The sequence below is a fragment of the Phalaenopsis equestris genome, unplaced genomic scaffold (assembly GCF_001263595.1).
Source record: "Phalaenopsis equestris unplaced genomic scaffold, ASM126359v1 Scaffold000006, whole genome shotgun sequence".
In the NCBI taxonomy this organism is placed as follows: Eukaryota; Viridiplantae; Streptophyta; class Magnoliopsida; order Asparagales; family Orchidaceae; genus Phalaenopsis; species Phalaenopsis equestris.
In genome coordinates, this window is record NW_018164448.1 from 866,693 (window position 1) to 894,680 (window position 27,988).

Consider the following 27,988-nt stretch of genomic DNA (forward strand, 5'->3'; position numbering starts at 1 on the left):
ATATATATATATTTAACTTTTAGATGTAAATGTTAGTGTAAAGTTTAATTTGAATGGTATGCATGCTAATATAAATATTTAATTGTTAGATATGTAAATATGTAGGGCTGTAAACGAGCCGAGCTTGAGCGAGCTTAGGCTTGGCTCGTGTTCGGCTCGTTCGAAATAGCTCGTGTTCGAAATCGGCTCGTAAACATTGTGTTTGTATTCGGCTCAATTTAAATATTTGTGTTCATGTTTGGCTCAAAATTAGCTCGTTAAACCTAAATTGAGAAAAATGGACGTAAAGTGTGAGATTCGAACATGGATCAAATATGTACAAAAGAATACACTAACTACATTGCCACATGAGGTGTTATGTTTTAAACTTAGACATAAATATATATAATATAGTATTATATAAATAATATATGTAATATATTGTTATATAAATAGTTATATAATATTAGTAAGTAATGTTATTTATTTCTTAAACTATTCTCCACGCATTGTCACTACTTGAAGTAGACTCCTCGAATTTTTTTAAGAGCTTGTTCGTGTTCGGCTAGTATACTTAGCGAACGAGCGGAACACGAGCTACTTAACGAGCCGAACACGAGTTGTTCGCGAACAATGAGCTTTTTTGACAAACCTAATTGTATGGTATGGTATGCACGTAAAAATCCCTAAAAATAAACTTGAGCCTATCTCTTTCTCGTTTTATTTGGATAATTATATTTATTAAATTTTATTTAAAAATATTAATCAAAATTTTATTTAAAATTTGTGCACAGTATTTGGTGTAATATTTTATTATAAAGTCGTGTGTTCAAATCACAAAATGTTATTTGAGCTCATATTTCATGGAAAAAAAATTATTTACAATTTATTTTAATTAAATTGTATACAAAGAAATATTATGAGGGTATTACATTGTATCATACCCCAAATTAGTATGCCGGGGGAAGTTGGCCCGTCAAAAAATTCACTTGGTTACAAAACTTATTGTAAGAGATAAAAAGAGATAAAAGATCCTTTCCCCCTTCGAAGATGGAGATCTCTCTCAAATCTTCTCTTCTCTTGTATCACAAGAGAAAAAAATATTAAAATAATAAGAAATAATTACAAAAATAGCAACCAAAATATTGTTATTTACAAAATCTAGTTTCTAGGTGATATTTTTGAACTATCAAACCGATGTATGTATGTGTACTACGATCAAACGAGAATTAGATAAAAATGAGAAATATGTGTAGGGGTTCTTATGATGAATTTTGATATTTGAGTGAGAATTGAAAAATAGATGAAATAGGATGGTAGGTAAACTGAAGATTACAAGTACAACATATTGTCCCACAAGGGAGAACGAATTACAGTCTCCTGACTTAGAACGTCATTGCACGGATAAACTTGTCACAAGAAATGTGTGGTGGTTACCGACAAATGGTGGTCGACCGTAGCAGGCGTGATGCTGAACTTAAACTCTTTTTTAAAGCTTCAAGCTCATTCTCATGCCTCAAGCACTCTCTCCCCCTCAAGAGCTGGGACCACTCAGACAAATTGCCTTGACCAGACAATGTTTGATGTAATTAATACAGAAATACGAAATACTTTGATGAAACCACCCAGATAAATTGCCTTGATCAGACGATGTTTGATCGATATTTGACTATTATTCAACAGCCTCACAACTACTTTTTAATAAGCTGCAACTATCTCAAATAGATTCTAATGGTCCGTTTAGGATTATTATAGTTTTTTTTATGGAGTAATTATAAAATTATAATAGAGAAATATTTTTAAAAGTTATACGACAATCATAAATGTAAATTTTTTTTTTCTAAAAGTTTGACAGCAACTTTATCATAACTATAACACTTTTAACAAATCTGATTGCAAAAAACTTCTCATCACCAAAAAAATTTTAGAAAATTATAGGAAATAGTTCCTCAAACAAAAGAAATAAATTATAAATATGTCCATATGAACGTCTTTTATTATAAAAAACACCCAAATATGTGCTAATGAACGTTAAGAATTCCAATTGACGCTCGGAAAATCAGCACCCACAATTTCATTTTTTTTTTCTTTTTTTCTCACCAATGCTTCGATAAAAAGCATTTCATCAAATCCTCAATATTATATAGGGAAATCTAAATACATACATATATACATACATACATACATACATACATACATACATACATACATACATACATACATACATACATACATACATACATACATACATACATACATACATACATACATACATATATATATATATATATCAATATATTTATATAGATTCGTTTACCGTTTTAATATAGTTTCAAACAGATGTGATTTCCGCTTGTCAATCCTTTTCTAAATGCTCTAATGTAGATCATATGTGGGCCGAATTTAAAAGTCAAAAAGCCCATAAGAACTCCAGAAACACGTAGCATGTCCGGGAACTCTCCAGATCCACTCTCTAGAAAATTCGATTAATATCGTCGCCTCCCTATAAAGGAGACGCCTCTCCCCCAATTCTCGCATCGAAACACGAACAGTACACTAATAATCACCAGTCGTTCTAACAAAACAACAAAAATGTCGATCGTTCGTCGGAGCAACATCTTCGACCCTTTCTCCCTCGACCTCTGGGACCCCTTCGAGGGTTTTCCCTTCGGCGGCTCCAGTCTATCCTTCCCCCGATCCAGCCTCTTCGGCGAGACCTCCGCCTTCGCCGGCGCGCGCTTCGACTGGAAGGAAACACCGGAGGCGCACGTGATCAAGGCCGATCTGCCAGGGCTGAAGAAGGAGGAGGTGAAAGTGGAGGTGGAGGAGGGGAGCGTGCTCCAGATCAGTGGGGAGAGGAAGCGGGAGAATGAAGAGAAGACCGATACCTGGCATCGCGTGGAACGCAGTAGCGGCAGCTTTCTACGACGCTTCCGCCTCCCGGATAATGCGAAGGTCGATGGTGTTAAAGCTGCAATGGAGAACGGCGTCCTCACCGTTACTGTACCTAAGGCCGTGGTTAAGAAGACCGATGTGAAGTCGATTGAGATCTCCGGCTGAGGAGCTTTCTGCGTGCGCTGCAAAAAGTTCGGGAAGTGGTTTTCTGTGGGTTTTGGAAACGTGTTTTTGTTTAAATTGTTACGTTCTCGTGTGTTGGATGTCTTGCGAAGTATCTCTGCTTACTATATGATAAGTAATATTGTGATTGTCCTGACATATTTTCAATGGAAATGCGAGCGTTTCTCCTTTATCCTATTAAATTTCGTAAATGAGCTTTATCTTTTTTTTTTTCTCTTAAAACTCATTTGATTTGATTTTGCCATTCGGGAGAAGTCGGGGGGTAAGAATCTTAATCCTTTTAGATTTGAAATTTTGAATGGGTTGAACATCTAGCATAAGTTAACCCTTGAGAAAACGTATGGGTTACATAGAAGAAGCCTGAATCCTTCTGGCCAGCAGATTGAGTAGAGCATGAATTCATCAGAGAGCATAATGAACTTTTACCTCTCTGGGCTTCCTCCTCGTTTGTGTTTTCTACACATGCTCGTATTTCAAATGGCTGCACAATCTGATTTTGATTTACCGAAGTGCGCAACTAGGACAATGAAGCCATCTATTGTTTTTCATTTATGGAGAAAATATTATGCATGAAGTGCGGCTTCTTACTAGTTAGTTAGTGGTCTCTGGTTAAGAGTAAATGGCCTCAAATTGGAAAAAATTATTAGAGGCAGATTCCTCATAATAGTGTGGAATCATGTATTACAATCATATACATCAATGCTATACATTATTGAATGTATGTTGTATAATAGTGTATGATATTATGCATGAAATTCGAATGCATTTGGATTCTTTACGTAATATTCTTTCCTCAAAATGACTTTCGTGCAGAAGGTTTGGGTTAGGGTTAGATGAAGATTTGGGTTTGGGTTATTGGGCATGACACAAAGTTGTACTAAATTAATTTTACTAGGGCTAAACTTGAATCCACATGTAGACCGAGGGAGAGGTCTAATTATTAGGTGAGGGCGCACGCAGAGTTGCGTGCGGCCTTCGAAAGCCGCGAAGAGCTGCGCGTGCCCTCCGATCAAAGCCGCGAAGAGCTGTTGTATGACTCGAGGGAGAGTGTACAATATTATGGCTGTAAAAATGGAAAAATTATTCCATACGGATCGGACACCGCACGGTGTCCGATCCGTAAATCACCTGATCTACGGTTCGGATGCATTTTGGTGGGCCCCACCTAATTTTTTTTATTTTAAAAAAACGGAAATAATCCTGACCGTAGATCACCGTGATCTACGGTCAGGATCGGACACCGCATGCAGAGATGCATGCGGTGTCCGTACGCAATAATTTTTCGTAAAAATGAGGGGGTTGTAAAATTTTTTTATTAATGGAATGATCCTTTATCTATGGATAAAAAAATAAAATATGTATAATTATATATTTGATTCTATTTTAATGAGAGTTTTATAAAGTATTTTTGGTATTTATATAAATGAATTCATGGTTCGACTATTCCATCGCTGAATTAGTTTAAGAGTAGTGGGTCTTAGTTTGACAAAATCTACTTGCCTGATTATTTTGGGGTTCATGGTTGCCAATTGCTTTATTAATCTTTAGTTGTTCAGATTTAGCTTGATCTATCAGTTTATTGGATAATCTGCTGATAAACGGATTAAAAATAATCTGCTGATAAGCTATGTGTGGTGGCTATTATAAATTTTTAGTTTTTTTGAAAAAGTCAGATCGCTGCCAGAAAGCTGCCACCGCACCTTGATAGGTGTGGTGTGAAAACGCTGTTTTCAGCGTTTTGAAAACGCACAAGCTGCCAAAGTATAGTTTACTCAAACAGGTCAGGTGCGTTTTCAAAACGCCGCCGCACTAAATATCCTGAGAGTCTACTAGTTGTTTAGAGTTTACTGTTCGGCTGATTTGTTCAGGTTTTAGATGAGTTCTTGTTATTAGAATTAGGTGAATGTTGTTGAGTAAAAGATGGATTGTTGTAATCTGATAGGTAGCTCAAAATTTAGTTCGGGGCCCTTCTCTTACAAGGAGTCTGGCGATGTTGTAATCTGAGGGCTGCTTGATGCATTAACTCCAAAGATTAGTTTTGAATTCTGATCAAAGGAATTTGCATGTGGCCAACAATGTCATTTGATCTTCTCATGATGGGATTTTTGGTCTTTTCTTTGTGGGTCGTTCTTGATTGTAATTTTTGTACTTTCCTTACGAGCCAGTGTTTTGGATGCATTTCTGATGATGGACAGCAAACATAATATATTGTTCAGGTTAAATTTGAGTCCTTTTGACGTATGAACGGTTTATCTTAAATTTGACCTGAAAACATTTACATACTACGACTTTTTAACCCAAATCCAAACAACTTGAACTTGAATTTAAATGTTTTTTAATTATACTTATTAGTTTTTGTTTCATTTATTCAAGGAAGATATAAATAAAAAAATAAAAGATTTGTGTAACATGAGAGACTAGAGAACAGGAAAATTCTCTGTTTAGAAAGTCAGAAAATGATACAAACTAACGGGAGAACAATAATTTAGCAAATAAAAATAGCCACAACAGCTCAACTGAAAAAAAGCTTATTGGTACCTGTAAATAGAGCTATTATTAATGGGAACTCCACCAGCATCATGTTGCAGATATTTCATATAATATTTGGATCCTCTTGACAGATTTATACGTTTTCTCCTTTCTTCTGGAATCGACTCGAATGGACAAGCTTTGAACCCACGTCTCACAAACCTGTTAATAAAGTCATTTTTTGTAATATGCGTTGCCTGGAACTTTGCATGAAAAAAATTATCCCATTACCAAAAACACACTGTTTTATGGGGAATTAACATACATACCACTCCCAAACTTTGCTTTTTTACATTTGCTAACACTGAAATTTTTCATATCACAATCAGAATAAACATCATTTTAACTTCTAAAAGTGAAATATGCATTCTCTTACATAATTATGGTGGTTTGCAAGTAAAAATTGAATTATAGATGCTACATATGCAAATACATAGAAATTCAGTGTTATGTATGTAAATCTTCCTTCTTTTAATTCAGCTCGATACAAAGGTTAAATGGAATTAAGTAGCAGCATACCAGTCAGCAGTACGGGTGGTCAACAAGAAAAGTTTCTCAAGCCCAAGGGAAGATGCCTTCTTCTCAACATAATCTGTAGAAAAATAGCCATGAAACTTAGCTTAGAGAAACTACCCCTTCTTTTTTTATAATTGCCAAGCATGATGATGCATCTATATGTACAATAATAGTTAGAAATGCCTCTTAAAGCGTACTTTATAAACAGAATTATGATCACATTGTCTCAGTTTGTTATTATCAATCAGTGTGTAAGCATGCCAAACCAAGTATATAACGCCTTCATTAATTTGCACAATCATGTTTTCCTTAGTGGAACTAATTTTAAGAGGGGTTTCCCTATAGATTTCTTATTTAGAATGTTCAATGCATAAATATTTCATATAGAATTTTCCTTCTAGATTTCCATGCGAGAATTCATTCAACATCGAGCTTTTACAAATTTCATAAAAAATTGGCAATCAGCAAACATCAACACTCTCATTGTGCTAATCTTTGCCACCTGGTTGAACATTTCTTGGTAGTTAACATTTGTAATCCTTCGCTACTAACCTTGCTTTATTCGTTCAAGAGTCTCTCTCCCAAATTTTGTTCTATTAAAGTGCTTCCATTGCAACTTTTATAGCATGTTTCCACTCTTTAATGTTTATGAATGGCTATTGAGTTTATGTGAAGCAGAAAAGCTTCTTATGAGGAAGACAATCAAAGGAAAAGCATGCAATTGGGTGTACGCCATCGAGCCTCTTTTCTAAAATGGGTAATACTAATTCACTTGTATACACCCAAACTGTAAGCATGAATCTTGAAGCAGTTGAACAGCCCCTATGGTGTTCAGACAATCAAGATATCCTACAATCCAACAAGCGACCGCGTGATCAGAATTGACCAACACACTATTTTGAGAGATTCAATCGACGGACTGCAACCGCAGTCCCAACCGACCAAGACGCATGCAAGAGTTTTTTATCGCAAGCTAGTCGGCAACCCACTTAAACTACGGCGGACGAGATCACTATTCAACCTGGCGCCTCAGTCGATCGAATTCAAGCAAGCAGACCAGCCAATTACCATTTTATATTAGAATTGAAATTGTAATATAGATATGGTATAAAATCTATACAATTAATTAAAACATCAATTATATTAAGAACGGTTTCCATAATTATTCTCTTTTTTTATAATTGTATAAATACGTTTGTATACATAAGAGACGAAAGAACAAATAAAAAGATATCTCTCTGTTCTCCCTATAGTGAATTCTTCAATTATTCCCTACTTCATCTTTCCTATTTCATCTGCCTCTAACACTCGAGATGTGTTCACAAAGGATAATTTATGATTCAACATCCTAAAAAGTGGCGTGATGAGGGCGGACATGCCCCAAACGAGAAGTAGAGCCAACTATGACAGAAAATCCTTCCAGAGAAATTCGGCGCCAATGGAATTTAATAGGGAGATAGTACGTCCAAACATATAGGAAGAAGTCTAGGAACTGCGAACACAAATAATAGACCAGTTCAAAGCACTTCTGATGGTCATGATCCTGAACGCCCGACCACCACTCATGGAGGGAGAGTTTCATGGAACTCGCCCCCAAAGGGCTCCTCTCGACAAATTGCAAGCACCCCACGGTTGGCTTAGTCACCTGCCAAAGGAAGATCCAGAAGATTCTCACTCGGAAGACAGAGCCGCATCTACTATGGCGGTCCCACATCGAGCAAACTTAAGTAGAAATGTGTGCTCGACCAGCATGAGTAGCGCCTTCTCTCAAAAAATCCTAAAAATAATACCCCCGACAAGCTCATAATTCCTCATTTTGATCCCTATAAAGAGAGAGACCCGACCGATCACTTCGACTCTTTTGAGTTGACAGTCTTGTAGGTCGATGGCTCCATGAAATGTCGGTTGTTCCTGACTATGCTGAAAGAAGCCACGCTCTGATTGTTTAACAACCAACCGGATAGAGTCATCCCATCGTTCTTCGAATTTCGAATGCTCTTTCTAGCGCACTTTACTAATGTATAAAAGTCAAGGAAAGATATTGAAAGCCTACAAGCTTACATCACTCGCTTCCAAAAGAAAATATTAGAGATGAAAAACTTGGAGCCTCTCATCGCTCGGACTGCTCTGAAACAGAGGATCCGCAGCAAACGATTCAGGTATGACCTGAACTTAAGCCAAAAACCTTTGTGGAGGTCTTAGCAAATGATCACATTGTTGCCTAAGAAGACCTTATGGAGTCCCCAAAAACTAAACCGAGCGGATCGGCCACATCAAGCGGAAGGACCGGGAGGACGACTGAAGGTCAAAAAGTGACTGAGCCTTTAACCGAAGATCGAATGGCAATCTGAGACCTTGGGACAGCCGAAAGGGCATCTGAGGCAATCGAGGTCAACAACAACGCCCCTCCGACCAGCAACTTTCCAGGTACTTCAAGATACAACATGTATATCAGGGGATGCAAGGATCGACACCCCTTAATGTGCCGATGGTCAAACTCGTCCAAGCCATCCAAAATAAGGACTAGTTCAGTCATAATTAAGTTGCACCTCCATCGGGATCAAGGGCCACGGTCTTCTGGCGAGGGACTCTCAACGCCTGCCCCTCTGGATCCTCAGATGAGTCGACCTGATAAGTCAACCCAGCTTCGGGCTTCAACCGTTTCCTTTTCTTAACTCTATCCTTCTTTACAGAAGTTAGAGGTCTGAAGCCTACCTTCACTAGAATTTCGTGGTCTAAGTCGGTCCAGCTCAAACCATGAGCCATGTACAACTCAATTATCCAAGACGGAATAACGACAACGAATGCAATGTCTAGCCTATGACTATTCTTGTTCGTCTCGTTTATAATTCGAACTTAAAAAAATTATTTGTGTTCGACTCATTTGCTTGACAAACGAGTAAAAACACGAGTTGTTCGCAAACAACAAGCTTTTTGACAACCCTAGTTGTAACTGCTTTTGTGATGTCATTTGACGGCAAAATCATGTAGACACATGAAATTTTAGGTCGTGAATTCAGAGGTGATTGATAGTGCTGAAATGCATGAAGGCATTTATATATTCAAAGAAAATCTTTAAACACACAAATGATCTCACTTCCATTTTCTATTGAGTCCATACAACAACAACAATAACAAAGCCTTAATCCCAGGACGTGGGGTCGGCTACCATGAATCTTTTTTCTCTATCTTTTTTCTCTATTGCGTCCTATTTAGTGTCATATTTAAAGACATGAATCATTGAGATCTATTGAGTTCGTGTCTATCAAAAAAATCATATCTTGCTATGGCAGGGTCATTTGAGTCATCTCAATTTCAATTATGTTTCTACGTAGTATCGTTATTTTCTTATCAATAAAAAATTAAATTTTTATCAATGTGAGATTTGTTAGCTTGTAAAAAAAACTAGAAATAGACATCCTTTCACCCAATACAAACTCTCACACCTTTTTGCTATTATTCATAATGATATTTGAGGATCTTCAAAGGTTAAAACTCTAAGCAAGTTAGACGATTTATCTCATTTAATGACAATCATACTAGAACTACCTGGTATCCCCAATGAAGAAAAATCTAAAACAGCCCAAATCTTTCAAACCTTCCATGACATGATTCAAACTCAATTCCAATGCAAAATTCATATCCTCAAAATTTATAATGCAAATGAATATTTTAACTTCATCTTTGGATCATATCTTTCAAAAAAATGAACTCATTGATGTGAGTTCAAGTATTAATATTCTTCAACAAAATAGGATAGTTGAGAAAAAGAACAGTCATCTCCTTGAAATGTCCCACTAAATTATGATATCGCATCAAGTTCCTAGGCATTTTTTGGGGGAAACAATTCTTTTTGCAATATACCTTATCAACTGAATGTCTAGTCGAGTAATGAACTTCAGAACACATCTTCATGTTTTGATGATTACTTATCCTCAAATCAGAGATTTATATTCCACCGTCCCACTTAAAATCTGTGAGTGCATATCCTCTGTTCACAATCATTCCCAAAATTGCACAAAAATTTAATCTTAAATCTATAAAGTATTTTTCTTGGGTTTGTCACCAACAAAAAGAAGTATAAGTGTAACTCATGTTACTAGAAAAACTACAATTCCATTAATATTACATTTTGTTAAAAATGAATCACACTATCTCAAATCAAATGTGTTTCGCCGTCCAACCCCCCTGTTTCGCTGCCAATGTTGTTCCAGCCCTAACCCATTTGCCGCCACCGTTGTTCCAGCCCTACACGCTAACTGTCATCGTTATTATAGCCCTCTACCCTCGCTGCCACTGCTGGTCCAACCCTCCCTCTTGTTTGTCATCATCCTAGATAACCATGCCATGTATATTAATATAAATCATGTACTTGATGTCCGGAACCCGGGAAACAGTTGGCTCATTGCTTTCAGCTTCCCAACCACATTGTTCACCATCCCACCACCTTCCAAACCCTCGTCAATTATCACTACAACCACGAGATCCATCATATATTGAGTATCTGTGCTATGTCTGTTGCTATTTCAGATTTCTAAATATCTTGTTGTTGTATTTTCCCTTTTAAGTGTGTTAATTGTAACTGTTTATTTGTTTTTAGTAATAATATTTTATTTTTATATTATTGTTTGGGTTAGCTTCGATATCAGTACTTGCAATAGGCCTATAGCGATATTTTGTGATTGTCAAACAGCTATCAGTGTTGTCAAGAATTTTGCGCATCATGACAGGACCAAACATATTAAAGTTGATAGACACTTCATCTCTTAAAAGTTTAACGAGGGAACTATACAACTAAGTTACATCTTGACACTAATAAGTTGATGACACCAAAGTTCTTCCTTTAAGCTCATTCTCAAAATTTCATAACCAAGTTTAGTCTCTACAACATCTACGACTTAGCTTGAGAGAGAGTGTAAAAATCTGAGAAGATTCTGGAGGAAATCTGACTTAGCTTGAGGGAGTGTGGAAATCTGAGAAGATTCTGGAGGAAATCTGAGAAGAACCTGGAAAATTTGATAGGAACAAATTAGGAAATTCTTGATTAGTTTGTTCACTTCCTATTCTATGTTTTTTCTTTTTTCTTTTTTGCAAAATTATTTCTTTCCTAATTTAGGTTAAGTATATTGGCTAAGTTTGTAAATTAAGAGGATTGCTTTCCTGTATACATGTATCATAAACATGAATAATATGAATCAAGAGAATTATTCATCTCCAAGTTTATTTTCCACAATTCAAAAAATAAAGATTAAGGACGTTTTCATCCTTCTTTAATCAAGTAAAATCCTCAATTATTTCAAATGTTCAACTCTCTTAAGGCAGAATGATACTCGACCTGGCCAGATTCTCAGCTAATTATCTTTATTTCTGTGAATTGGGTGGTAGCTTCAAGCCTTCTAATGAACACAAGTTTTCCATTCATGTAATGTTTTATTGCAACTTGGATTGAGCTAGCAAGTATTCAAATGGTTCACAATAGACAAAATTATCCTCTTCCTCAACAAGCAGTGATTGTGGTACTGTATTGCTTAGCATAATGCAACTCCTTGCATGTATTGTAGCAGTTGATGATGTCTATGTAGAGCTATCTACTTAGGAGATAATGCCTTCAATGTTTTACTGCTTGGTGTAAGGAGATAACTTCTATCATGTGTCTTAAAATCAAATCCAAATTGGTCCTCTTATTATTCGAATATGGCCAATATAGTTCCAGAGTATTGCGGTGGTCAAATTAGTCCTCTAACTATTGAAAATTGATTCTCTCGGGTACAAAATGGAGATCTTTTTTTATAGTTGAGTGACTAAATTGGGACCATTTTCAGCTTCTTTAAGATGACTTCCACGGCAAACAAATAGTATCTCGGTAAGTTATCATTGGTCAATAAACAAAGAAGCACTTGGTTCAACAAAGTAAAAGATGCTTCAAGGACTTCAAAAATTTTCAGGATTGAAATTGCTTAAAAGAGAAAACTCTATATAATCAAGCATGACATGGTAAAGAGTAGCAACTATTGATTGCTTTAATAGCTGAATTGATAGGCCGTCTAACTAAATAAATCAAAATCTAAAAATGTCATTCGAAGTTATCACTAATAGAGTTTTTAAATATAGCCACAGCAGGCAATGAAAAAAAAAAACGTTAGTAATTAGAAATAGCCACTCCTTCCTATTAACAGCAATATTTCTTTGGCTGTTCAGATCCTGCAGGCCTCTAATAATCCATAAATCCCAATGCTAATAACATAAAAGTAAAATTTCAATAAGAAAACTCAAGAAAAAAGTAACCACAAGCGTAAGCAGGGATACCGAGTAGTCTGTCTCCTTGTCCATTCCCTCGGCAGGAGATACAGCAATGGCAGCAATCTCACCACATTTCTCCTTGAAAAAAGAGAAAAGGGCAGCACAGGCTATAACTGAACCATCTCGCTCTACTACAACAAATGAACCTGACTCCAAAATTTTCAAAAGCTGAAAGGAAAAGACAAAATTTAGAGGGTTTAGTTTCAATTTAAGATCCATTTGGTTGAAGAGTTTCTGGTTTTTTAAAAGAAACGGGGAAAATAAACTCAAACCTCTTCATTGGTCCTCCGAATTAGTGTTCCTGATTCTTCCAAAGGTTGAAGAAGTTGCTGTATACCAAGAAGATCTTCCACTCTAGCTGTCCGAGTTCCCTCATAGACATCACTAGAGAAAACATAAAAAATCCATGAAAGTCAACTTTAAGAGATTCTAGTGAAGGTGCTTTTACATTTAGCTAAAACATTAAGTCAGTATGATCAACAACTCCATTTGAAATATATATATATATATATATATATATAAGATATATATATATTAAAAAGAGCACATGATGAAAGCCTTCTAGATTATAATTGTACAAGTACCAGCTTAAATAAATTTTTATCATCTCCGTACAGTCAATGACTATCACAGATCTTGAATCACTTCAATGTGTAAGATTGATTTCAGAAGGAATAGACAAGGCAAGAATGCATCATATTTACAGTAATATTATAATACAAACACGTTTTAAAAAGATGAATTGAGCTTCCACATGATGCAGTCCATTCTCTATAGAAGAAGCTACAAGAAAGTATGGGTAGAAAATTGGATTCATCAAAGATACATGTTTCTGTACCTAGCCACCATAGTCCCAACTCCATCCCTTGTAAATAATTCCAACAGCAAGGCGCCACCAAGCGTGCCATCAATTACATGTACTCTTTGCACTCCACCCTGTTCATTGAAAAAGAGACTAATTAATGCAATTTTTTTAAAATTGCATTTAGATATGGTTTTAGCTGCCTTTTTGCAATATGAATTTAAGAATATTTGCATAAGAAATTGATCTTACATCAAGAATTATTAGAATAAAATAGGAACAAAAAAAAAAGCAAACAAAAAGAGGAATAACTTTAACTATGGTTTATTAGTTATTAGGGCTGTCAAAGAGTTCGTTGTTCGCGAACAGCTCATCTTTGGCTCGTTAAGTAGCTCGTGTTCGACTCGTTCGTCCAGTAAACGAGCCAAACATGAACAAAAAAATTTAAGCTAGAATTATAAACGAGACGAACACAAACAAATCTTTGTTCGCTCATGTTGCACATATATATATATATTTAGCTCGAAATAAAAAAAAATATATATAATTATTTATATAATAATATATTACACATATTATTTATGAAATAATATATTATATATATTTATATCTAACTTTAAATCATAACAGCTAGTGTGGTAATGTGGTTTTGCGTTTTCTTTTATATATATTTGGTCCAGATTCAAATCCAACATTCTACATCTATTTTTTTTAATTAACGTTAAAGAGCCAATTTCAAGCAGAACATGAAAAAAAATATTTAAATCGAGCCGAACATGAACATACTGTTCACGAACCGATTTCGAACACGCGCAGTACGAGCCGAACACGAGCCAAGCCTGAGCTCACTCAAGCTCAGCTCATTTGCAGACCTATTAGTTATCAGGTTTATTTAGCAAAATCCTAAAAGATCAGATGTTCATACTGTAAGCAGGAAGAGAATTAGATCTCGAAAGAACCTAAAACTATAAGAATTGTGATAGTCTATAAGTAGGTCAAAACAAAGCAATAACATCAAATGGAAGTTTGACATACCCTGCACACATAAGCTGCTGCAGCCAATTCTGATAAATAGCCATTTGATCTATTCACTTTCTCTACACCTCCAATAGCAAATCCCTGCTCCATGGTCCATAGACTATTTACACTGTCAAAACCAACACCATTTTGGAACCTTGGACGGTTACTTGTGCTATCTGTCACATCCAATATAGTAGACAAGATTCTAGTTGAATCAAGAGAGCTAGCACAGCTAATATTTTCTTCACCGACAAGTTTGACATAATTTGCAGCTATTTCGCTTTGCTTAGCTCGCTGTCTGATCAACTTATCAGCATCTTGGAGAGTCATGAAACGAATTAGCCATCCATTATTGTCACGAATCTGGCCATCTACAATGCAGATCAACTTATCAGCCTCAATTGCTAAGGCGCAAGCGGTTGCAACTTCGTAAGTGCTGGGCAATTCAATAAACAAAAAAGAGTCACACTAGCTGGAAAGTTTAATAAGGAAATCCTAGATTAAGATAAAATCCATGAAAAGGGGCAATTAAAACAAATAATAATACTACAAAAAAAAGGAGATTAAAAGAATAAGATATATAGTTAAAAAGAAAATAAAATGAAAATAGATTGAATAGTAAATGAAAAAAAAAGACTTGCAGACTTCTAATGACAAGAAAAATTTCAACACTCAGGATGAACAAGCATGAACATAGCCAAACCGCAGCAAATGTTTATTAATTAAATTAGACTACTTCAAAGAAGATTCCTAATTTGAATTCAAAAAAGTATACAAACGATTCAAAAATTTACAAAAATAAATAAACAAATAAATCATTTCTTAAACATGAGCAATTGATTCTATCCTATTAGTGAAAGCAGTAAATTTAACAAATTTCTTAAATCATAGAATTTTAACATAATGAGACAATAAAGTCACTTGTCCGGCATAGAAAAAGAAAAATTGAAAGCAAAATAAAAAAAAAAACCACCAATAAAGTGCATCGAGAAAAAATAAACAAAAAATAATGATTAATAATATGATTGAAAAAAAGCTAAAGCGTACTTGCAATTTAAAACTTCTCCTGTACTGGAATAGCCAAGATTGCTTACAATGACAATGCAATCTCTATCCAGCCTTTCTTGAATTCTAGAGACATCTATTCTTTTCACTTCACCAGTTGCTCCAAAATCAATTCCTTCAACAACTCCCCTTCTCTGTCAAAGAAAAAATATTAACCTATTTAATAATGGAGAGAGGTCAGATCAGATTAAAAAAAAAAAAACTTTCTTTCCAAAAACTCCAGGAAATATTTAATATTAATTATAGTTAACATTTCAACTGGGAGAGAAGATAAGAAAATTGTTGGAAAATATAAACAATAGTGCACGGGTGGTTGATATAGAGGCGCCTCAATCTATAAAATAAACAAATACTCCTAAATAAATGATTTTACAGCGAAAAGAATGTTCAAACAATTTCTTTTGAAAATGTTGGTTTCAATTAGCACATAATGAGTGTCCTTGAAAGAACAACTTGAGTATAAAGAGTAAGCAAAGCTTCCCTTACATGACATGGTTACAGACGCTGAGAGAATTCTTAGAAGGCATCTTGCATACAAAGAGTCTTTTATACAGAGCGGCAGCGAAAAAAAAAGGAAAAGAGAAAAAGAGAATCCAACTTCTACCAGTAAAAAGAGGGAAAAAGGAAGGAAGATAAAAGTTCAAATCAATCTCAACTGATCCAAATATAAGCCAACAATTCCTACTTATAGAAATAGAGATACAAAGATAACATTAAGCATTTTGAAATTAAATATAATCCTAACTAAACCTAAGGAATTCATAATTTAAACCAAGTATTATAACAAAAAAAAATACTAATTCCAATAAAAAAAATCCTCATTTAAAATTAATAAATGAAAATCATATATATATATATATATATCAAATTCCTCAAACCCAATGAATTTCTTCTACAAGGAGTAACAAATTATACAGAAGCTCCTTTGAAGAAGGTCAAGGAACTGCTTAACGAGTCTCTTTTGAATATTTAAAATGCTTCAAACTAAGCACAAAAAAGTGAATTGGGATGTGGCTGTTTCAATGCATTATTCATCTTCCTCCTGGTAATCTTATAGACATGAACTTTTCTTTATTGATTGACCATTTTAATGCAGCATGCCATTACATGTTGATGTGTCACCCTTTTAATATCCCTACATGGTTTGTTCTGATATAAAGTTTTACTATTTTTTAATATGTCTAAAGAGTATTTTTATGTTTCGTTGTGCAATTCAATTCATGAATCAGAATAGTATAACACGGTTCTTGAATCTCTTATTGTGGATGTACTTAGTGAAAAAGATTGGCGCCCTCTACAAATTCCTCTCAAACCAATCCAAGATGTCATCATGAGTGGATGATTGAATGAAATTGTTCCTACGGATGCATATTAAGAAGCCTTCAAGCCAAGTGCACTTTATGATGCAACCATGGATATTAAATCCTTCGAGAAATTTGCTTAAGCATTAAAGAATTTCTCCCTTCATTCTCCTTTATAAAATTTTGTGTAAATTAGAATGCACTATTGGTCGAAGTCCTAATTAAGAGTTTTATGGTGTCAACATAGTATGTGCTTAGAAAATTTTGACGCCCCCGGACTCTTTGTTATATTTGAATTGTTGACAGAGCTTTGGAGGGTCAAATTTTCAAAACGCGGATGAGATAGTAGATAAGGCACTCTCCAGATATTTCGCCCTCATTATGCGAGGAATTTATGATCTGGGATTTGAGGCTTCCCATAGAAGCAAGTTCCAATAGTTAATTATCTCTCCCGATGACTGGAGAACACTTTCGATTAAAACTAGTCGTTTAACAACAAATATTTAGCATATAATAGCAGCAGACTTAGATTTTTAAATTTTAAAATTTTTCACTTAGAGCTTAAAGCAGATGGGGGGAAATGATGACAAACCCGATCAAGATTTCATGGTTATGTCATCTTGGGTCATCAGAAGAGGTAGTCAACCCAACTTACTAAAAGATCTTTGTCAGCAATCATGGGTTGCATCATTCAAAGGACCCTTGTAGAGCTTAGGTGGATTTTTTTCAAAAGACCTTAGCTAACAAAAAGTTTTATGTCAATTAATTATATCCTTATGATTCACAACTCAAAGAATAGCAAATCATTGAGGAACATACAGATTGTGGATGTGATTGTAATATAATGGTGTCATTTGACAGCAACCACCAAGTTAGAGGACTCTAGTCATAATCTCTACTTTGTGGTGTCATTTGCAAGGAATACCACGCGCACAAGGGTCTTAGGCAACGTCCTTACTGACATGCAATTTCTTTGACTGTGAATATAGGGATACACTTAATGTGACATTCACCTTTGTAAGCTGAAGTCGATTAAAAGTTGTCAACCTTGACAAACTGTTGTAGAGAGCGGATGAGATATTGTTTCAAGTCTTTTAAGTGATTAATTTCAACTTGAGTATTGGCTTGAAAACTTAGATTGAATATTGGTTTAAAATTAACCCCTCCAATTAAGATTTTCAATCAACACAACTATCATCAGAAAATTTAGGCATTTAAAATATATGTATCTGAAATTCATTAGAAATTTATCAGTTTAAGATTTTTAAAAAGTTAGTTTTGTCGATTCTAGTCATGATGAGAAGAATCAAAAAAGATAATTTGGACTTAAAAATTCTTATATTTATGATTTGAACATTATTAGAATTTACTAGACTCTTCAACTTCAATTCCTAAGAGGATAAAGATTGAACTAGTCGAGCAGGACTTATAACTTTGCTCTATAGACAAGATTGTCTGATTGATTGATTTTCAAAATATTAATCATTTGAATGCAAATTTGGTCTTAACCCGCGCAACATTCTTAAACTATTTGTTAAGATATTCAGTATTTTAGCTGGAGCCCACAGGTTTATAACTTTAGAGAATTATACATATTTTATTATTGTATTCATATCATGCATTTGTACGACCCTTGATTCACATGCATTATTAATTATTTTGAGCCTTATGTTATTCAAAATATAATAGCACATTTGACATACTCAGAGTATGCAAAAGCACTTATTATGAAGTATTTGCATGTTTTAAATACATTGTACCAAAAAATCATTTTTAAAGGCACATATAAGACTGAGATTATATAAGTTTGTCATATTTAAACTAATACATGGATGCACGTAAATATCCACTTTTAAGCTTTTTGAAGACCTTATGTTCAGCTCAAAACATATTGTGAATCCAATAGAGAGTTTAAATTTCAGGAACCCCATGCTTAAGTTATTACTCTTTATGCCCTAAGAGCCTAAATTTGAAAACCTAAAATTCCAAATATTTCTAAGACCTAGAAGTTTAAGTATTTTTTAAGCCTAAGGAGCCAAAAATTGAAAGCCCAAAATTCCAAATATTTTTTAAACCCTACGAGCCAACATTTTAAACGTTCATATCCAAATTATTTTAAAATTCAGATCATCCACACTTTAGATGATTTTATAAGTATAGATAGATTATTTTATAAGATCAGAAAGCGCAAATTTTAAGTTAATTTACAATTTCAAATCACCCAAAATTTTGGTAGTCTCCCAATCTCAACTCCCACTAGGGGACATGAAAGAATGTCAGTCTTCCCAATTATCTTTTACTGCGCCATGAGACACTACAATTGGGGAGCAAAAACATGCAGTTAAACCCACAGACTTAAAAGACATTATAGGCCTTAGATGTATATGCAAAAAGAGTCAAAGCGTAAGCAAGAATTTCCCTGAGCGGTACTTTACTATTCTCGAACGATATTTAATTCCCAATGACGGGGATTCGTGTTTTCTAGGAAGAGTATTTAAATCCCCTAATTTTATAAAAAATTTTCAAATGAGTTTGCAATTTCTCACAACGGTACTTAATTCTTAAGAAAGAGTAATCGAACTTCCTTTAATAAATATTTTAAAAATTACCCTCAACTCCACTTCGCTCTAACATTATATACCAACTTGGGTTGACACCGCCTCTGAATTATTGTCATTGATTTGGCATGGACATTGAGCTCATCTTTTGCCCTTGGATTTGTGCTTTGATAGACTTGTTGAAGTTCTTTATTTCGGTATTTTTGAAATTTCAAAGCTCCTTTTGTCCTGGTTTCATCTATCCTTCGGCTCTAGCTTTATGCTTTGACAGACTTGTTGAATGAATTGATTTGAATTGTTTCTATGGACTTTGTCAGGTGAATGAGCATGCATTCGGTCCTAGCTTTGTGTTTTGGCGAACTTGTTGAAGGATGTGTGTCAGCGAACTAGCCTTTGAGCATATGTTGAGTCATTGGCAAGAAATCATCAGTCATGTGCTTTGTGTTTTATCGAACTAGCTGACTATTAAATTCCCTTCGTTCATCATCAAGGTTTGAATGAGCTATGGATAACTTATTTGGTACTTTGCATTTTTGCTTTATTAGACTTATTAAATAAGAGAATTCCTCTGGTTTGAGTGATGATCATTCCGTAAGCTAATAATCTTGGACGATTGGACATGCCTTTGGGGGCCCTTTAATTTTCCTAGACCTCTTAACTAATCAAGAAAATATTTTTTATCTAGTTCGCTTGAGCTTATCAAGTCTAATATGTTCTTCATCATCAGACTAGCAAAATAGTAGTTTCTTCATTATGGTCGTTTTTATGGCTTGTTGAGTGAAGAGAGTTGTCAGTGACTCGACCATATTTGGGTTTGTTGAGTCAGATCTTCAGGACTTGCTTGAGTCATAGACTAAGACCGTGGAGAAGTTGTGATTCTTCAACTTAATGAACTTAAACTTATAGACTTGAAAGTCTCCTTTCTTATAGCACAACATCTTGAACTTGTATATTTGGAAATGTTTAGCTTGTTATCTCTTGGATTTAACATTAATCCTTCAATCTGTTGAGAAAGTCTTTTGGATCTAGGTCACTTGAACTCGTTAAATTAGATGACTTTGGGAACTAGACAACTCGCATCATCAAACTAATAAGATTAGGAGACTGAGAAGCAAATGACGTTGGCTTCTGCTAGTTTGCATTTGATGAACCCACTTCCAACGAGAATTGATGGTATCCTTCATTTAATTATTCTCGACTTATTGAGGAATAAGAAATGATCATAATCATATCCCGTTGACATAAATTTGATAACCCCTCCACCTGCGGGGTGCAAGCAGGGATCATCAATTTGGTTTTGTCTTACCCATTCAATCAGTTGAGAACCTCAAAATTTGGATCAATTGACTTATCAGGCTGGATAAATTTCAGTAGGACAATTGTTGCCATTAGATAGAGAAAACAATGGCTTCTTCACTACGACTGTTTTTATGGCATGTTAGGTGAAGAGAGCAGTCATCGACAATCATATTTGGGCTTGTTGAATCTGACCTTCAGAATCTGCTTGTCTCCTAAACTTGAGTTGTAACAAATTTGTGCTTCTTCAACTTGACAAGTTAAAGATTACCAGCTCAAAATTCTCTTAACTTTCAGAATTATAACTAGTAAAAAAGATCAACCTTCGACTTTCGAAATTGTCATGTTTGAAGATATATTCATTTTTGCTCAAATTGACTAAGTATAACTTTGGCGCCAATATGGTAATTAATTCAATTGAGGATCTGGTATACGAAACAATGTCAACTCAAATGTTAAAATATATAATAGATTTGGAAATCTCAACTTGAAGCTTGATATCAACCCAAATGATGGAAGAGAAATACATTTGGAGATCTCGGCCCAATGCTTGATGTCGATACAAATAAAATAAGTAGCCACAATCTTGATAACAAGGAAAAGTCTGACACTAGCTGAATAAATTTGAGAATCTCACTTAAAGCTCGATATCAATACAAATAAATATATGTAGTCCATTTATCTTGATAGCAAAGAAAAATCTGATGCGAACTTTGAGCTTGATACAAAACTCGAGCTAGCTTCTTTAGTTTTATGCTCAAACTCCATCAACCTTAGAGGAGTTCCTTCAATCGGTGTCTAGCACTAGTTCAGACCTTGTTAAGTTGGTTTTATGTTCACACAACAGTTTTTTGGTAGAGCAAACTTCACCTTGTGGCCACTTGACTACTTTGTGTCACGCATAAAACCATGAATCGTTTAAAAAATTCGTAAATTGACGCTACTTAAAAAAAACGAAACGTATAGGGTTAGAAAAAATATGTTAGTTGATTGTCACAGGTAGGGCTATTAAAAAAACTTGTTGTTTGCGAACAGCACGTGTTCAACTAGCTAAGTAGCTCGTGTTAGATTTGTTTGTTAAGAAAACGAGCTGAACTCGAAGTGTTTTTTTTTAGCTTAATTTATAAACGAGTCGAACACAAAAAAAAATTCGTTAAATCATGTTAGACTCATTTTGGCTAAAATTATTTAAATAATAAATAAATAATATATAATAGTTAAATTAATTATATATTTGATATGATGTCAAAATTTTGTTTATATAAATATTAAATATAAATTTTAGATTTTAGACATGTAAATACATAAGAATTAGATGTTATGTATGTCAATTTGTCTCGAATTTTAAAAAAAGATAATTTAGATGTTAGATATGTACATAAGAATTAGGTGGTATGTATGTAAATAGCTATTAAAAGTTTCCCAAAATTTGGCCCACTGCCCCGCCGATCCACCATTCATGTGTTACTGTGTATAAAAACTTTGGTGGTATATATGTTATTCTTCGACAATTCTCCCCCGCCTCACCACCTAGATGGGTCTGCCTCTTTATTTTGTCCCACATAGTGATACTCACAAGAATTCAGTTGCTAATCCTCTATAAATGTCAAAGCCAATGGCCAACGTAAGGATATTTGAAGTTATCACTTGTGGTGCTTATGCTCTTTGAGAAGGAAAAAATTTGCGTACATAAGACGTACGCAGAGCTGGGTACGTCTGTAACCTGCAAACAGATTACAGGGAGGATTTCAGGAGGTTATAACCGCGTTATACACCCTGTAACCTCCCTGTAACCTACCTATATATGAAAACAGAAGCGCGGAACTTACTCGAAGGTACAGGTAGGTTACAGGGAGGTTACAGGGGGTATAACGAGGTTATAACCTCCTAAAATCCTCCCTGTAACCTGTTTGCAGGTTACAGACGTACGCAGCTCTGTGTATGTCTTATGTACGCAATTTTTTTCCCTTTGAGAAGCTGCGTTATTTTATATTTTCATTTAAATGAAAATATATAAAATAAAAAAATAAGTTTGAATTTTATTCAAGTTGAAATTTAATTTCAAGCACGAGCTCAATTTGAATAAAATAAGTTTGAATTGAGCCAAGCTCGAACAAATTATTGACAAATAATTTCGAACATGCTCCAACAGATTATTAACAAATAATTTCGAACATGAGCCGAATACGGACAAAAAATTTTTAAACGAGCCGAACACAAACAAGCCTTTGGCTTGCTCCTGTTCAGCTCGTTTACATCCCTAGTCACAAGGTTATGCAGTTCACTAGTTCTCTAGAAAACCTGTGGTTATGTCGCTATATACCAATAGAAACCTATTTGTGATAGCATTCTCTATGGGTTTTGCTACCACAAAACAGGCTCAAGAGAATATCTAAGAAGCTATGAAAGCCAACTGAAATCCTCCACAAGTGTCTTATTATTCGCACTGAATGGTTGAGGCTTTTTCAAAGATTCAACATACAACAGGAGCTGAATCCAAGTAAAGCCTGGGTGATAAAGGAGATCAAACCAATAAAGGCAACAAATATAGATATTTCCTACTTATACTTGCCTTCAAATGGTAGAAAAAACGAGGAAATGTAATTATGGAGCGATAGTTTTAGAAAAACACAATAAAAGCAACAGAAGCAATTGATGCGGACTTTATGATACTGTTATGTAGCGCAATATTCATATATGGTAGTTTCTGAACTAAATTTGCCATACATATAAGGTTTGCATATTTTCTTAGAAAAACGTCAAGACCAGCTTTGATGATGCAATGGAAGATTTTTTGGAGAGGTTTCAAAAAAATTGAACATAGATGTCAAAATTGTGCTTCGCAATATAAAAAGGAATCTGCATAATATTTTTAAGTTACCAAAGATAATTTACCTTGGCCGCAAGAAAATTCCCACTAGCAACACTGACTCCCACTTCATGCCAGCGACTGTTTTCACCGTGTCGACGAAGATTTAATAGGGGTGGACCAGGAGAAAGCTTTGCTTCTATTGTAAGACGAATTCTTCCAGCTGCCTCCATTGCTGCCTCTAATGAATCAGAATCTGTTATTCGGTAACGACCAACATACTTGGCCTCATTTCCTACAGAGATGTAAAGAAAAACAATTTGTCAATTAAAGTTTGAAATGGATTAGGACAACAAGATGTGCCAAACAAGCATATCCATGCAAAAACCAATTATCATTCACATTTTGCACCCACCATAATCCTTTTAGACAAATATTTAACTGCATAATCAAACAAATAAAATCGATCATAATTTTTTACGATGACCCTGCGTTAAACACATAATAAAGGCGGGTTGCAAAGATGAAAATTGGTGGAGAGAACAACTGCAGGAGGCATAGAAATGAGAAGGACAAGCAAGAGGGAAAAAGGAAGAAATCAGAATAAAATTCCCTGGAAGGGCAGCAGAAAAGAAGGAAGAACCTTTTTAATGGTAAGCAGTGCAAGGTGGTTTAAGGCCAAGAGATTTGGAGGACTAAGACTAGGTACTCAATAAAGGACATGATAAATTTCTTTGAGTTCAATTACTAAGACAAGGCCTTCACTCTATACCTAGTATACCTAAGATTTAACTTTACATTTAAAGTACAACAAGAGCTCTCTTCACAAAAGATGATGAATCAACAATAAATTTGTTTGACTACTTGACGTTGTAAGTTAATTTCAGTCCACTGTGGTAATGCTAATAAAAAATTGTCATTTTACCAAAGAAAAATTCACACTGGATGTAAGGTGAATTTGATCTAGGTAAGCTGTTTACCATAGACAATTTTGATCATCTAGCACTTCCCATAAGAAAATCCTTAAAATCTTCGTTGAGTGCCACTATTCACTCATTCAAATGAAAAATATAAATAAATAATAATAGTTTTTTGTTTATTCAGAAGATGGTCTAAAACACCATCTTGTACTATAATAACAGTACGACATTTACGACCATGGATGTTATAAAAAGTGTAATCCTACTGACCTCTCTCAGCTAAAAGTTTATCAATTTGGGGTTGGGTCCCAGGAACGAGTACAAATTTGATCCCTAGACCATGAAGAAGTGAAATGTCCTGCAAAAAATTACTTAGATGGTGAAAAATGAAATATATGCAAAAGGTTTGCACTGGAAAAAGTGAAAATAAGCGTTCAACTGGCATGTGTTGGTAATTATCTCAGCTAAAATGCATACGCTGATCAACAGGCATGGCAGGAATAAAGCTGTTAGCAAATTAATGCTAGAACATACAAGCAGAAGGGAGAGGGAGGAACACTTCATCTCACCATCAAGTGTTCTCGCAAATGTACGATTTGTTTCCCTGGCACTTAAAACTTCTAAGATAATCTTCTTAATGAGCTAGCCATCTTTATCCCAAATTGGACATGTATCCAAGTGCTGAGTAGTAAGAAAATTAATGGTTAAGTTAAGCATGGTAGTAAAGATAAGGTTAAGATGGATCTAGAAATGATACATTTGGGAAGAATTACAGTGGAGTAGTTCGAGTGGGCCTCTTATGATTGTAAAATTGGAAAAAGACTTGATACTTGGATATGTATAGCAATGGAGAAAAAATCTGCCCATTAGCGCAACGTCAATTAAATTTATTCAAGAGGATTTGCTAAAATCAGGTCTAACATCACATACAAAGGAAAGAAAATAATGATTCATAAAGCCAACCCCAAAAAAGGTGGGTTAAGGCTAAAAATGAAAATGAAGAGGGAGTAGAGCAAGAGATCACAGCATGCCTAATGCTATCATTTCCATTTTAAAGTGTCAGCATCAACTAATTTCCCCCCTCTAAAAAATACAGCATGCATTGAAGGGTGGGAAAAGAGAAACGCAAGTAGGGGAAAAAAAAAACTAGATCAGGCTTATAAACATAAGAAAGAACTACCACACATTTTATGAAAACCACATTCAATATAAGTTATTTTTAGATTCAATTCAACTATGAAGCATGATATGCCAATCAGGAAACTTGTTTGAGTTCAATTTAAATTCATGTTGTCAGGACAATCCAATATATGAGATCAGAAATGGAATTGCATATATTACAACATTTCTAAACACATAGTTGGAGAAGTTTTTAAACAAAGGATGTGTCTTGGATATATATAGCCAGGTATATTTTTATTTCCCAATAATGTGCATAGCCCCGCATGCGATCTAGTCAAATTTAAAGGATATGCCTAGGCAACTATTATAGTAATTCCGGGCATCACGACTGTTATAATTAATTATGGTTATTTTTTTTTAATTTAAAATGTAAAAATGGTTTTTATGTTATAAAAATAGTTTTTGAATACCCAAAAAATTGGCAAAATTTTGCCAATAAAAGTTCCCACTTTTTAGAAAATTAGTAAAAAAAATTCTAACTGTCAAATCTCCATTTCATGTACAAATAAGCCCTACGGGTTAGGGGAAATCTCACAAGATCTTCCCCTCTTGTAGTTTTCAACTCCTCTTTAAAGAGGTTAAGCAAAGTCCTACTTAGGGGGAATATAGTTCCTCTTTATAGGCTTTAATGTGTCGCGATTAAGAGCACGGGGTTGTTCATTATAGATTGAGTCATAAAAAAATCCTCCATTTAATTCCTTCTTTGTTAGCTCCAACTCATTTTAAAAGACACTAAATATTGTCCAAAATTGACAAAACATAATTCCTCTTGTGGACTACAATGCTTCTCTACGAAGAGAACTGTTATTCTTCATAGATGGAATCGCGACAAAATTTTCCACCCCCCTTCACGTAATCCAATTCCTTCTTTATGGGATCCAAGTTTTTCCTCTTAAATGAGATTAAAAATTGTCATATTTATGCAGAAAATAATTCTCCCTCTATATAAAAAGAGGTTGTTTTTTATGTATAAAGTTGCTATCACCCAAGAGGACCAAGACTTGCAATTTTGATAGTGGGGCTTCGATCTTTTCATTTATAAGTATTGGGATCATCAAAATTTAGGGCTTATATTGAAGTTAACATGCAAAAAGGTGGCAGTATAATAGACATTAGTCATCAGATGATAGAGATGCACTGGTGGTGTTAAATTGGTGGCATTCTAATGGCAGTGAATCAATGATAATAATTTGACATTTGTGGATTGACGACAGCAATTCAACAATGATGATCAAATTATATTGATTAGATGGTGGAGGGCCCCCACAGCAACTTCAGTGGCAACCTGATCGTCAACAACAAGATTAACAACATTGATGGGAAAGTCCTGGAGACCATGAGTAGGCTCCCGTTCTTTCTCAGTCAGGGGGTTTCTTAGATGAGGATGGAGTCTGTAACACCTCTCATCAGTATGGTCAACCATCTTGCAATGGTTGCAGCATTATGAAGTTTGTGGTCCATCAACTATAACTAGATGGTAGTGATCTGACGACAGTGGTCAAATGATAAAGGTTTGAAAATGGTGGACCAGAGGGGATGGCCCAACAGTGGTGGTCAAATGATATTAATATGCAAACAATGAAGGCCTTTGAGCTCTCCCTAAGCTTTAGTCCCCATCTGACCCTTCAATGTTTGATTAATTTGTTGGAAGTAGGATGTTTTATGAACTCACAATCTGCTTGCAAAGTGATTGAAATTTTTGAGGATTTACTGTCGTATAAGATTAAGTTCTTTATATGAAATTATAGTGACTTTGGTTCCGCTGAGGCTTATGCCCTCAAAGATTTTTGGATTAATTAAAATCATGTATCTTCTAGGACTTTAATCTTACTAGATTTTTTAAATAAGGAAAACTTGCAATCAATCTTAAAATATATCTTGATGAAAAACGATTATATACCTTCAATGTCTTCAAAGACTTATAGGCTTTTTATTTTTTTGAGAGTATTAGCATCTTTTGAAACTTTAAACCTTATAATATTTTTTAATATATATATATGCACCTTTAGCTTTCTGAGATTACTTAATGAGCGGAAATCATATCAATCACTTACTATCATAGAGTCTTTCTAATTAATATAAATGTCAACTATTAACTTTTCATTGAGATTTTCTCATGGGTGTCTCTTCTATGCATTTTAGAAGAGAAAATGGCATGCGCCAACATGTATCAGCTTGAAAAATATTATTGACCATCAATGACATACATCAACCTTATAAATAATTGTGATAAATCATATTAGTGGATACTGATTTCTGAGTTGATGAAAGAAAACATCGGTGGAAGATGATGGTTGAATAATTATAGTCAAGTGACAGTTGTAAAGATCATAATCAAGTAACTGAGGTTAAGCAACCATATTTAGGTGAAGGTGGTTAAGCGACCCGGCAATTGAGGTTGAGCAACTATAGATAGGTGCTTATAATCGGATGATTGCAGCCGAGCAACAAAAAACGGTCAGCAATAATTAAATAGCTATAGTCCAGCATCAAAAAATGAGGGATTATCTTTTTGTGAAGGTAAGAAAAAAAATTGTATATATGTGACTGATGTGAAGAAATTGTAGCTAGGCACGAAAGATTAGGCATTTATAGTTAGGAGATCATAGGAGAGCAACAGACAAGCGATATAA

General features: G+C 34.7%; 2 protein-coding genes across 2 annotated transcripts in view; one reads left to right on the forward strand and one right to left on the reverse strand.

Annotated features, from left to right (window-relative positions):
• Positions 1 to 2,500: 2,500 nt before the first annotated feature.
• On the forward strand, positions 2,501 to 3,234 carry LOC110018235 (17.9 kDa class I heat shock protein-like). The gene has a single exon (XM_020715500.1). The coding sequence runs from the start codon at positions 2,572 to 2,574 to the stop codon at positions 3,037 to 3,039; it is 468 nt and encodes a 155-aa protein (XP_020571159.1). The 5' UTR covers positions 2,501 to 2,571; the 3' UTR covers positions 3,040 to 3,234.
• A 1,666-nt stretch (positions 3,235 to 4,900) lies between these two features.
• The window catches only part of LOC110018233 (probable amino-acid acetyltransferase NAGS1, chloroplastic), a 35,416-nt gene continuing 12,328 nt past the window's right edge, over positions 4,901 to 27,988 (reverse strand). Inside the window, 11 exon segments of the mRNA XM_020715498.1 lie at positions 4,901 to 5,238; positions 5,596 to 5,748; positions 6,106 to 6,178; positions 12,409 to 12,444; positions 12,447 to 12,570; positions 12,675 to 12,786; positions 13,241 to 13,338; positions 14,240 to 14,660; positions 15,272 to 15,423; positions 23,340 to 23,548; positions 24,444 to 24,531. Coding sequence (XP_020571157.1) covers positions 5,136 to 5,238; positions 5,596 to 5,748; positions 6,106 to 6,178; positions 12,409 to 12,444; positions 12,447 to 12,570; positions 12,675 to 12,786; positions 13,241 to 13,338; positions 14,240 to 14,660; positions 15,272 to 15,423; positions 23,340 to 23,548; positions 24,444 to 24,531 — 1,569 coding nt within the window. The 3' untranslated portion in view covers positions 4,901 to 5,135.